This window comes from Thamnophis sirtalis, unplaced genomic scaffold, assembly GCF_051295495.1.
Source record: "Thamnophis sirtalis isolate CommonGarterSnake01/CBP01778 unplaced genomic scaffold, rThaSir2_p1.2 scaffold_1, whole genome shotgun sequence".
Taxonomy (NCBI): domain Eukaryota; kingdom Metazoa; phylum Chordata; class Lepidosauria; order Squamata; family Natricidae; genus Thamnophis; species Thamnophis sirtalis.
The window spans coordinates 102,628,093-102,641,470 of record NW_028261381.1 but is presented as its reverse complement, the minus strand read 5'-3'; the positions used below and the strand labels follow the sequence as shown (position 1 = coordinate 102,641,470).

The 13,378-nt window shown below is 41.0% G+C and overlaps 1 protein-coding gene and 1 long non-coding RNA gene across 3 annotated transcripts in view; both read left to right on the top strand.

The window, feature by feature from the left end:
• Positions 1-4,097, top strand: part of ALX4 (ALX homeobox 4) — a 67,250-nt gene extending 63,153 nt beyond the window's left edge. For both annotated transcript variants that reach the window (XM_087722234.1, XM_087722158.1), the window contains one exon: positions 3,740-4,097. In XM_087722234.1, the coding sequence (XP_087578360.1) occupies positions 3,740-4,063 (324 nt within the window). In that variant the 3' untranslated portion in view covers positions 4,064-4,097. The remainder of the gene's footprint in view (positions 1-3,739) is intronic.
• Positions 4,098-4,238: 141 nt separating this feature from the next.
• LOC148049637 (uncharacterized) lies at positions 4,239-9,521 on the top strand. Its single transcript, XR_015697312.1, has 2 exons — positions 4,239-8,822; positions 9,077-9,521. It is a non-coding gene; the product is annotated as an uncharacterized LOC148049637 (long non-coding RNA).
• Positions 9,522-13,378: the final 3,857 nt, after the last annotated feature.

Genomic DNA, 13,378 nt, shown 5'->3' with positions numbered 1-13,378 from the left:
TAAACTTAATATTCTGATTCTTTTAATTGTTGTTTTTTTAATCTTCTCAAGCTGCATAATAGTATTCCATTTGAGATGAAAACAAGTAAAGTTATACTTAGGGTTATCATATTTTCCTGGAAAAAAATAAATGGTAAACTTGAAAGTGGGGGGGAGAGAATCTGAAAGTTTGTAAGGATGAAAAACATGTTTATGTTAAATTTTGCTTTACAAACGAACCCCCCCCAAAAAAAAACCCTATTCCAAAAGCATATTCCAAAAGCATATTCCAATGAAAAATACCTGGAGTTATAAGAAGCATGTGTTTAAGAAAGATTTCTGCAATCAGACTATGCATTAAATGGTACCATTTGCATGGTAAAAAATAAAAGCCAGAACCGGGTTTTTGAAAAATAAATAAAGCGGAAGGACAGCTTTCTGAAATAAAGGACACATGGTCACTGTAGTTCTACTTCATATTGTAAAAGAGAATCATATCATCAGTAGATATGTATGTATGTGTGTGTGCGCACATACTGAGAGATAGATAGATGATAGATAGATGATAGATAGATAGATAGACAGACAGACAGACAGACAGACAGACAGACAGACAGACAGATAGACAGATAGACAGATAGACAGATAGACAGATAGACAGATAGACAGATAGACAGATAGACAGATAGACAGATAGACAGATAGACAGATAGACAGATAGACAGATAGACAGATAGACAGATAGACAGATAGACAGATAAACGGACACAGAGAGAGAGATAGGTAGGTAGACAGATAGATAGACAGATAGACAGATAGACAGATAGACAGATAGACAGATAGACAGATAGACAGATAGACAGATAGACAGATAGACAGATAGACAGATAGACAGATAGACAGATAGACAGATAGACAGATAGGCAGGCAGGCAGGCAGGCAGGCAGGCAGGCAGGCAGGCAGGCAGGCAGGCAGGCAGGCAGGCAGGCAGGCAGGCAGACAGACAGACATCAGGATTCTTGCCATTTTATGGATCGTATTTTCATCACCTTTGAGTTTTATCCTACTGCTCTCACAATAGCTGCCACTTATCTGTAGTCTGCCAGAAGGAAAGGTCAGAGCGGAGCCAAAGCAAATGATGATGAAAGGCTGAGAAGTGCAGACCTGTTAGAAAGCTCTGTTTTCCTACTTTCCATCTGGATCCTCTCCTCCCTTGCTTTCTTTCATCTTACGCTCTTCTCATCTTCACACCTCCCTCTCTGCCTTTCCCTTTGGGCATGATGAATCTGGACTTCCCCAATCCTTAGTTACTGTAAGAATAGTTCCCTTTTTATATCCTTAAAAAAAAGGTGTAGTGGGGCAAAGGAGTGCTGGAGTAGGAACTTCATAATAGTTTCTAAAGGATTGCTTAGAGTTTACTACTCTTTTGCAGCAAAAAACAACAAAGAGTTTTGTGAGACCTGGCCTATACATGCATGAACGCACAAGATATTGTGGCTCATACTCTACTTCCTCAGACTGATGGTGGCGCAGGAAGACCAGAAGGGAAAGAAATAAGAATGATGAACTCTAACCTCCCCAAACAACACTTGTATGCATTTATAAAGAGTCAGGACTCTTTTCTCAAAAGTATACTCCTTGCTTCGAAAGGTGGAATCTCAAATCTCTTCTTCCATAAGCCGTCGAGGTCATCATACCCTGTCTGTATCCATACTCTAATCACCCAGAGTCCATTAGGGGAGACGGGTGGTGAAATAAATAAAATAAAACTCTTGTTTTGGAGATAGCAGCTCAGTAGTTCCCACGGCCACTACTTATCTTCCATTATGGCGTCTCTCACTAGATGCCGCCTTCTAACCTTGGTTTATGACAAAGGTAGCTTTCAGGTAATAAAATGGTAAAATTTGAGTTTGGGTGGAGGATGAGGAAGTGGCCCTTCCTTCCTTGGGAAACAAGCCAATTTCAGAAGAGAGAAATGAAATCAGGCTTTATTGTAAGCAATAAATACATTTATTTAAAAATAAATTTAAACAATAGTTAAAAATATGAAATCTCCCCTTTAACTTTAAATACTCACAAGGCACACATTCAATAGTGAAGGGGATGAAGTACAGGACTGTTCAGATTGTAGGAAAACAGCAGGTTGATATAAAAATAAAAAAACCACCAAAGTATACTGCATCCAGCAGATCATAAGAAACTACTGTTCTACTATGAATAGGATTTCTCTGCCCAAAGTATCAGCAAAGAAATTGGAAGATTCCATTCACTTATTTATTTCCAAATGTGTATGGCTGCCTAATTCTATGCCAACTCTGGGTGGCATGAACTATTAAAACATCCTGAAATAATAAACAACAGAAAGAAGAGACAAATTCCCAGGAAGAGTAAAACAAACACACCCCTCAATCAAAAACATACCACAAGGGACATATTATTGTTTCTATTGTTGTTTTCATCATCACCATTACAAGAAAGATTTTAAAGCTTTTTTAAAAAAATAGATTTTCTGGAACATACCTGAAGTATAATTCAGAACAGAATCCCTTATTTTGTATAGAAACGTAAAAGCAGAAAATACTGGTTTAATCCAAGCACAATCAAACAGAAATGAAAGACATATCGCATTTCTCTAGTCATTTACCTATTTCTTCCAACTGAAATGAAAGAATCCTGTATCCTTCCTATATTTCTCTTTTTCCTGAAAATTCCAGACTTGGTCCCATGTTCTCTCAGCCTCCGTTCCCATCTTCTCCTTCAGTTTCCATAGGAAACCTTTGTCTTTTAAAAGATTCAAATCTTCTATGCTTGGAATTATGGAGGAACTGGGGTTTCTGGGTATCATAAGTATTTGCTCAGACTACCCATAAGTAATTTGAGCAAATGACAACATGTAACTTTGGAACACAGTGATGGTCATAAATGCAAGGACTGATCGCATAGCTAGTTTTTTTTTTTTTTTACACCATCATAACTTTGGACAGTCATGAAATAAGGCAGTCTGAAAGTGAGGACTTTTTCACACAAGCCCTCCCAACCATGCTATGGCATGACTAATCCACATTTGGTCATTTACATATTTCTGAACAAGTGGAAAATCCTAACACCATCCCATTTACCTTTCCATGAGTATATAATAGTAGTATTTCCATAACAACCCACTGCTTGTCCTGCTACCTATGGCAGCTTTTTCACAGTGAACTTTGTTGTGCACCCAGACTGCACATTTGAAGCTGTGTAAGCATAGTGGGATGTGGTGGATCAGTGGCTAAGATGCTGAGCTTGTCGATCCGAATAGTTAGCAGTTTGGCGGTTCAAATCCCTACCGCCACATAATAGAAGGAGCTCCCATTACTTGTCCCACCTTCTGCCAACCTAGCAGTTCAAAGGCATGTAAAAAATGCAAGTAGAAAAATAGGAACCACCTTTGGTGGGAAGGTAACAGCATTCTGTGTGCCTTTGGCATTTAGTCATGCCAGCCACATGACCACGGAGACGTCTTTGGACAGCCCTGGCTCTTCAGCTTTGAAACGGAGATGAGCACCGCCCCCTAGAATTGGGAACAGCTAGCACATATGTGTGCTGAACTGAAAAAAAGAGATATATTACTGTAAAATGCACAATCTGTCCCCACCTTTAAAAAAGTCCTGCTCTTGAATTTCGCAGCATGGAATGAGCCAATGTGAACTAATTTTCCTTTCCTTTTTTCTTTCTTTCCTTCCTTTCCTTCCACACTCCCCTCCACCCCACTATATCTCAGATACAGAATCCGTCCTGGATTGGCAACAACGGTGCCGCCTCTCCTGTGCCTGCCTGCGTAGTGCCCTGTGACTCGGTGCCTTCCTGCATGTCTCCCCATGCTCATCCCCATACCACCGGAGGAGTCTCTGAATTCCTGAGTGTTTCGGGTCCCGGCAGCCACGTGGGGCAGACGCACATGGGCAGCCTCTTTGGCAGCGCCGGCATCAGCCCCAGCATCAATGGCTATGAGTTGAACGGCGAGCCGGACCGCAAGTCTTCCAGCATTGCAGCCCTGCGGATGAAAGCCAAGGAGCACAGTGCTGCCATATCGTGGGCAACATGACAGGGCTGCTGCTTTTGCCCTCGAGAAACGGACAGCTCAAGCAGGACAGATGACCCAAACCCTCTGCTCTTGGACTGGGTGGCCATGTGAGCCCTCCTCAGAGGTCTGAATGCAGCACTTTTCGCTTCCTTAGGGAGAATGGCATGGTGCCGATTGCCGTATTTGGAGTGTTTTAAGCATGTAGGCCTTTCCCCCACCCCTCTTCCGAGGAACAGGAATGTGGAAGTCAAGAGAGGATATTTCTCCTGCATCAGACAAACTTGAGTTTTCGATTCCCCTTGTGCTGTTGTTCTCCTAATTGCCTGTTTGCCATTGTTCTTGCTCTATCTAGCATGAAAGCTGCCTCCCACCAAGGAGTCCATCATGCAATCGTTGGCCTTTTCCACAGAAATATCGGGGTGGGGGTAAGGGAGGATTCCAAAGTGTGCCGTCTTTCTTTTTAAATAGTCCTATATTTTCCCATGACATCCTCCCTCCCTTCTCCCCTCCGCCCTCACATGTTTGACTACAGAAAGTCTATTAAAGTGGAGCTTGGAGGGGGGGGAGATAAATAGCTACACAGGGTTCCTTGATTGGTAGCATTAGGAGCCCTTCATCTGGAAGTTCATCTGATTTCTTTCTCTCTCTCTTTTTGTCAAACAAACAAGAAAACAAAGGCCAACCCACAATTTCTGTCTAATTGCTCCCATGTGAGCTCTTTTGAAACCTTCAGGTTTTAATGGAACAGAAGGGGTTTATATATGATCTCTAGCACCAAAAGGCATGTGGTTGCTATCACTGTAGATGGCTGGTGCCAAAGTCTGAGGAGACGGGGTGCATTTTGATTGGGGTACCCTATGCCATACAGCAACATGAACTTCATCCAGACCTTATCTTCCATGTGAATTGTGTGAGTTTCTGAGTTGCTTTATGTCATTTTTCTTTTATCCTGACATTTCCCTCCCTTCAATCTCCTGCAATGCAATAATGCATAGACAAGGGATAGACAATAATGAAAGCATGAGTCAACTGTGGGTTCAATGAAAGGCACGCTACGAATATAACTCCCCCTAAACAGAAATTGGGGAGGCGTGATGGCTCAATGGTTAAAGACGTTGAGCTTGTCAGCTGGAAAGTTGACAGCCTGGGTTCAGAGTGCCACATGGTGGGAGTGAGATCCCATTATTTGCCCCAGTTTCTGCCCACCCAACAATTTGAAAGCATGCAAATGCAAGTAGATTAATAGGTATCATTTCGGTAGGAAGATAACAGCATTCCGTGCACCTCAGCGAATAGTCATGCTGGCCACAGGACCACAGAGGTGTCTTTAGACTCCCTTGGTCTAAGAAACAGAGATGAGCACCATTCCCTAGAGTCGGACATGAAACCTTTACCTTTAAGCAGAAATTACAAAGAGACATACATCTCCATAGGGCCACTTTGCAATCATAACCCCATGAACTGATTCTGACAGCAAATCAAGGACACCTAGGCTAGTGTAAACCAAATCAATCTTTTTTATATGCTACCTAATGTTTGGGACACTCTGACTTTGGTACCCCATCCTCATCACACCAATGCATTTATTGCAACCTCAGTAAAACCAGTTGTGGGAGTTAAATTAATTAGTTTAATGGTTGCCTAACCTGATGTTTGGTTTCAATGACGAACCAAACAGGGAGAAAATCTGTGGGCAGCAAAGGAAAACGTCTCCCTAATTTCTCACATCGGCCTGCTCTTGCAGTTCTGAAAGAAGGCCAGTTTAAAGGATTTACTTGTTTAGATTGATATTTGACATACAAACTTTGGAGTAATAACTAAAGAGTTTGATGTCCACTGCCATGGGCAATACACCCACTTCAAATGCTGCCTTTCTGTTGTCGCTATCAAGTTGTTCTTTCTTCAAACTCTGGTTTCCTCTCCACTCAGTGGAGGTAACTCAAAGGCCTATCTTGAAGAAATAAAGCAAGAGGGTTCCCCCCCCCCACTTAGTTGGAAATTCTTTTTTTTTCCCCAGCCCAAAGCGAAGTAGCAGACACAGGCCTGCCTCATGTTGTTCCCATTCATCAGGATAATCACATTTTCCCAATTTCCATATGTTTGCCCTCTTTTAAAAAAGGATCAAAGAGGATTTCGGTCCAGCCAAGCTGAGATTCTGTTCAAAAAGCTGAAAGGGTGCTTGGGTTTTGCGGTTTCTACAACAGGCATTCATATCCACTAGAGGAGAGAGACTTTATGCTTAAAACTGTCTTAGCTGGCTTTTAAGGAGTGTTTGTTTGGTTAGTAACTACTGGGCTTTCCTTTTTCTAGCGAGCAGTTGCTTCGCAGGCTTTGCCATACCTTTTAATGGGCTTCAGAGGAAAAGCAAGATTTTCACCATCCTTAGGGCACAAAGCCACCGGGGAGGGGAGGTATGACCTTCGGATAGCCATGCTGGAAAGGGAGCCTGCAGCTGGGAAGGCATATAATGAAACAGGCATAACACACCAAGGAAGAAAAAATCTGTGTCAAATCTGAAGAGGGGCAAGAGAGAGGATGCATTCATTTTATAGGGATGGAGTAGAAAAAGCAGGGTTATACTTGGGGGTTAGGAAGGCATCTCCTCCTCTACCTCTCAATGCATTGTTAATCCCAGAACATTTCTTGGGAGCTCCAGCATTTCTGACCAGCTGTAGGAATAAGACACATCTGTCTGTAGCATGCAGAGTAAAAAGGCCTAAACTTTTATTCCTTTGGAGATCAGGTGCATTTTTCAAGTCAAAAGCCACAGTTAAAAAATATTTTTAAAAAATCAAATTAGTCAATACTTTGGAGTTCCATTGCATTCAGTGGGAGTACAAAACCTCATTAAACTTATTGCCCCGTGGGGTAAGTATGGTATGAAGAAAATGTTGTAAGTTATCAATAGAAGGGCTACCTTCATAAGGCATTTTAGGTGCTCATAAAATGAAAGAGCAACTCTTTTATACCTGCTGTGCTGTGTTTAAAGACAGTTCCCCCCCCAAAAAAAAACCCAACCATTCCTTTTTTAAAAAAGATTGAAACATCCCAAGCAGTGATGTCATTACTTTCCATCACTGGAGATCAATGAGCCATCAAATTATTTTAAGGCTATCCATGAGAATCAGACCCTGAACTCTCAGGAAAGTCATGATGACATGATTGCATAACAGTCATAATCCATGCTTAATCACGTTTTTGTGTTCCTGGGTGTGCTTTCCTAGGAAAACACATTTGTGTGCATGCTGACTCCAGGTATGTTTATTTTATAACAGCTAGGTTTGCCATCTTTGGGATGAAGGAGAAGATCACTCGTAACTGGGAGATGCTAGTTCTGCACACATTTCTTTGTTTTCAGCTGGTAAAAAGGACTGGAAATAGAATGCTGCTGCTACTTGTGCTGTTCAAATTGCCATTGCAGCATTTCAAAGCTTTAAAACAGGCAATAATAGTTTTGGCAAGTTCTTTTACTATCTGTTCATCTCATGTCATGTTAGTTCCCAAGTGGCTTTGAATGTAAACAATACAAATGTACATCAACAACATATACTTCAAAATGTGTTTCAGGAGCTGTGCGATGTTCAACCCAATATGGTACGGTATGCATCAATTCCTTGAAAAACCAATGATGGAATAGCCCATTATATTAATTATCCGCCTTCCTCTCATTAATAGGCAGAATTATCTAGGGCTCTTTGCCCTTCACAACACTGGCCAACAGTGAATGATGGACAAAGAAATGACATACATATGAGAAACACAGGAAGGGGGGGGGAATTCAACATAGGAATACCTTGTGCATGTGTGCCCATGATATCAAACATAGCATTTAACTGTATCATAATGTCAATGAAACCCTTTTCTTGAAATACCTCCTGAACAAGGGAACTCCATTAATGGCAACAGCACAAGATGTGAGGCTATACAGAATACTGATTGTGAGCACCAGAGGCTTTCTGGATGCCCAACAGTAGCAGCTGGTTTTCAATTGTCAAGCTATAGGCCAGGAGTTTGGGTAGAGGGAGCAATCAATAATAAATTTCCTTGGGGGATGAGGAAAGAGAGACCTATCTTACCTTCTATTCCATTGGTAAATGCTGATAAAAGCAGCAAAGCCAACATAGCCATCGGTAAGACTTGTGGACTTTAACTTCCAGAATTATTCAGCTGCCATGGCCTGGCTGCAGTGGTGGGGTTCAGCCAGTTTGCACCACTTCAGGAGAACCGGTTGTTAACTTTCTGAGCAGTTTGGTGAACTGGTTGTTGGCAGAAATCATCATTGCAGAGAACCGGTTGTTAAATTATTTGAATCCCACCATGCCTGGCTGGCTGGGAATTCTGGGAATTGGAAGTCCACAAGTCTTAAGAGTGGCTAAGGTTGGACACCCTTGGGCTAAATGAAGGGGTTAGTGGGTTTTTCCCCTTGTTTTTTTTTTAACATGGCATTTTTGTATCTGTCTCTCTTTTTTTTTCTTTCACTCATTTAATGATTTTTGCCTTGTCTCAAATCATACCCCAAGGTTTGCAAAATTGCAAAGCATTTTGAAAACAAACAACAGTGAAAAAAAGGTAGTTTCCTAGAAAGTAATTTGAAAAAATAATCAATAAGACACAGCTGCTGAGAACTTTGTTTATTTTGCTGCTTTGACTGACACAGGAAAAAAACAAACATTTGGAGGGTTTTGTTTTTTTAAAAAAGAAAAATCAGCCGAAATGGAAACCTAGATGAAAGCTTTTTCACTGCTTTCAGCTTCATGGCTGGCATTTCAGGGAAGTCAAGGTAAACTTTTTATCCTGCCCCAACTCTTATTAACAATCCAGTCCTCCTTCCGCATAAATAGATAGTGCTAGGACCTTTGTACTACTGATCTTGAAGGGCAGTTTTCAATTGTGTAATAATATATCTGTTTTGGGGTGTGCAGTGACTGAAAAGGAGAATGGGAGAAAAAAAAATCAAAATAAAATAACCTCAGTCAATTGCATTGTTGTAAAATATTGTAACCTTGTATAAGTGCAACTTTTTTTTTCCTTTAGCTTTATGGCCTGGGGCAGAATATATGAAAATATACATTCAAAAATGTTGACAAGTAAAGCAATGGATTGAGAGGAAAGCCTACAAAATTGCAGTGTGAGGTTGTGCCATACAATTTTACTGCCTATACAGATATGTACTGCAAATTCATTACATTGTAATATTAAAAAAAAACCAGATTGCTTTGTACCTTGTCTTTCTTTCTTGGTTGCTATTTTTTCCCTTAATTTTTCAGGAAAATAAATCATTGGATATATCATCTTTTCCTGTCCTGGAGCTGAGAGTGGTGGTGTGAATTTTTTTTAGTGCTGCAAACAAAAGTTAAACAGGCAAAAATTGCTGGAAAAGAATGAACAAACATCCAGAGCGCAGGCAGAGGAAAGCCACATAAATATTATTATTGTCGTCATTCCTAGTTGCAATAAACTGTCTCTTCTCTGCTCTGAACTGAAATCTGTCTATTTTGTGCCTGACTCATGGCAAATGAAATGCGATCAGAGGGGGGCCTCCAAAAGCTCATGTTAATTGAAGTTGGCAAAAAATACTAACAGTGCCCTTTTGAACTGCTGACACAGAGCAGAATGGATTAAACAAGGCTAGATTAACAACAGGTGGCAGCTCCCAGACCCACTGCCTCTAGAGAGTCTTAGCAACCAAGAAGCAATGATGAGAACATCCTAGAGGCAAAGTCCGAGCAGCCAGTATGTGGCTGGAAATTAGACTGCTGGTAAATTAAGGGACGATCTGATCACAGAACTATTTTTTCCAGGTTGTGGCATAGGATATAGAGGTGGCATTGCTATTCACAAATCAGTATTCCAAAATACATGTATCCTTGGAAACAGGCCCAGGTTGGTTTACTTATTCATTTTTACAAGCCAAACTTGGCTTTAGTGACTAAAAATAGGCTAGGTGTTTATTCTCAGGACGCATCTTTGAAACAATATACAACTAATCACTTTTGACAGTTGTTTTCCATTAGGTGCTCCTCCAGAAGTCATCATGGGGCCATACCTGCCCGTGCTGTTGAGGCTACTGGTCTGGCTTTGGATAGGGAATGACTTAAAGCATCTTGAATATCATAGATCCTGAATGCAATGTGGAGACGCATCTTTCAATTGTAGCCAGTTGGGTGAAATGTTGTTCCCATGTGGGGTGGTCTGCCTGTTTAATTTGGGTCAGAGAGTTATTCCTGTCTACCAATTGTCTACTAATGGGTCTCTGCATTGGACAGAAAAGGGGCAACTGTTCATGGATGCCTCATATTAGGATAATACAAAGCTTAGCTTTTGGTCTTTTAGTCTCATCCTTTATTTATTTATTGAATCCTGCATTATTATTTTTTATAAAGAACACAAAATGAACATACCTAACATGCCTTCCTCCTCTGATTTTGTCAACAACAACCCTTTGAAGTGGGTTCACCTGAGAGACTAAGGTACCCAGCCAGCTTTCATACCTAAGGCAGGACTAGAACTCACCATTTCCTGGTTTCTAGCCTGGTATCTCCACCATCAGAACGAATTTTGTCTAGGCATTAAAAACTTAAATAGGATTGAGATTGCTTAGGTTCTGAATGGAAAACTTCCAGAGAGTACAGGAAGATTTTGACTGTATTGAAAAGTAAAGCAAAAGGAAAAGGAAACTTTTTAGAAGGTGATATGCTATACATAAACATTTATATTGCTTTCTCCTAAAGTGTTTAGGAGAGATCAGTGTTAAACTCTTAAAGGCTCCTGTGTGTTTGCTAGCAATCAAAAGAAGAGAATGGCTAGATTGTCTCAGTAGACGGGACCTCGTTCTCTTAGCTATGATCTCTGATTTAGAAGACCTCAAATTCTTTTCTTCCTATTCCTTGGATTTTATCACACCAGCACATTCTCATGGGAACTTTTGTGGCCTGTTAAATTCTATGTTGAATTTTGTTCAAATATGGCAACCACTGTGATTAAGTGGTTAAGTGACAATCCCAAGTAGATTATCAGTCAAATTTTACCTATCCAGAACCTACCAGGAAACATGGATAGCTCAATGACTGAAAGCATTAAAAAAGGTTTGCTAGGCCATTGAATGGATTACAAATGTAAATATATAAACAACATCCTCTTCCCAACAAACTAGATAGAAAATCTAGCACTTCCAGTTCCGTGGTTAAATAACATCAATTTTTGCTAGTTTGATGCTCCTTAGATAGATTGAATGACAAATACCATAATCCACACCATATAATCCCATAATTCCCAGAGAGCAAAGTATAGCAGCTGTAGAGCACCAAGATAGAGAAAGTTGAGCATGAACTATATTGTATAAGAAACTGCAGGCCTAAGAACAGGAGAATGATAAGAGCAACTGTATCACCCTAAAGCAGGGGTGTCAAACTCAAGGCCCACAGGCTGGATCTGACCTGCGGGGTGCTTAGATTTGGCCTGCGGGGTCACCCTGTAAACAGCAAAGGACCGGCCTGAAGTGCTTTTGCCAGCAAAAACAGACGCTCAACCTCCATTTTGAGATGGGACAGCCTCCTGCAACCCTCTGCCAGCAAAAACAGAGCTCAGGAGGGCTTTCTTGAGCTGTGTTTTCACCGGCAGAGGTTTGCAGGAGCCATCCCAGCTCAAAATGGGAGTCAGTTTTCGCTGGCCACCTCAAGCGTCCCTGACATGAGTGGTGTCAAGTTGGCCACACCCCCTGGCCATGCCCTCCCGGTCCCCTGAGGTCAAACACAACCCTGATGCGGCCCTCAATGAAATCAAGTTTGACACCCCTACCCTAAACGAATGGAAACATTAAAGAAATGGTAAAACAACTTACTAAAGACATAGCACAACAAGAATAGGCATTCACTCCCCTGTGTCCAGTTCAATGACATAGTCCAAGTCCTTCTTCCACCCCCAATCTCTGGGATGCAGAACTTTTACACAAAGCCCAGTTGATCCATTGCCAGAACAAATGGACACAGTTTATAGAGGACAGGATTGGAAAGGGCTTTGTTAATCTCCCACACTCTCTCTCAGAGTGACATTATGGTATATTTGTGTATTTCAGTGCCAAATACACTTTTTTCTCTCTGTTTTCTCATCTCAAATGCTTGCTATCTATCTGGGCTAGAGCAAATGGTGGAGGTTAACTGAACCAGTGCTTATCGTGCATTTCCATGCTTCACATTACCAGCGTTGCTGAAACAGTATACTATACTATTATACTAGTATAATAGTATACTATAGTAATACTTAAGAATTCCATTTAACTTAGAGAAAATTACCAGACTAAAATCTGGCAGAAACTTTAAAACAAACAAACAAAACCCCCTTGACATTTTCTTTCTTGAATAGTTTTCCCCTGGATGTTTTTTTTTTAAATCACTCTGCTACTTCAGAGTGCTACTAAAAGGAAGCATAGAAACAACTAGACTGCAAGCTAGAAAGAAGGAACATTTTTAAAGAAAAAAAAGAATGCAAATATCTGCATTTTGAGATTTAAATCTTTTAAGATAACTACATGAATGTATACATAGCTGTATTTTCAGAGAGAAGGGGGATGGACGGAGGGAGGAGAAAGGGAGGGAGAGGGACGGAGGAAGGAAAGCAGGAGGGAGGGAGGGAGAAGGAGAGGTTTAAATCTATGTAGATGGATGGATATGCACAAACACATAGAGGAAAGAGCATACTCTTTGGCAAGCGCTTTCCTAGAAAAGAAGAAAAGCAGCAGAAGAAGAATTGTCCAGGGGTAGCCAGAGGTCCAGACAGAATTCCTTGCAAGCTTTTGCCAAAGTACCTCCATCTGGATAGGATTTTCTCAAACCAGCTCAGAATCAAGCTGGCATGAGGTCAGAATAGCATCAGTTTAAATGGCAAGCGTAGATATGTCTAGAGAATACACTCCTCCAAAGAAGGAAAATTTTCAAGTATGGGGCAATTGTGGGGAATTCAATTAGTTAATTCTATTGTAGGGCCAAGACTGGTGGTTTTTAGGGAAGCTTTGTCTTGGAGCTCACCATGATATTCTAGAATAGGATAGCATTTTGGGGATGAACTGATTGAGAGTTTTCTATAGAAACACAGTTTCAAGGGAAGCAAACATCTGGCACTGAGAGAGGGTAGCCCCTCAACCTATTCAGGATCATGTAACAGTTTTTAAAAACACATTTTCATCACCCCTTGCCCCCATATGATAGCTGCCTAAGATTACTCAAACTGTTTGAGCTTAAACAGTGGTATAATAGCCCACTATACTTACTAATGACCAGATCCAGGGGTGCCACTTTGACAGGAATAAACCCCCACTTTACTTAATGCCTGGCCAAGACC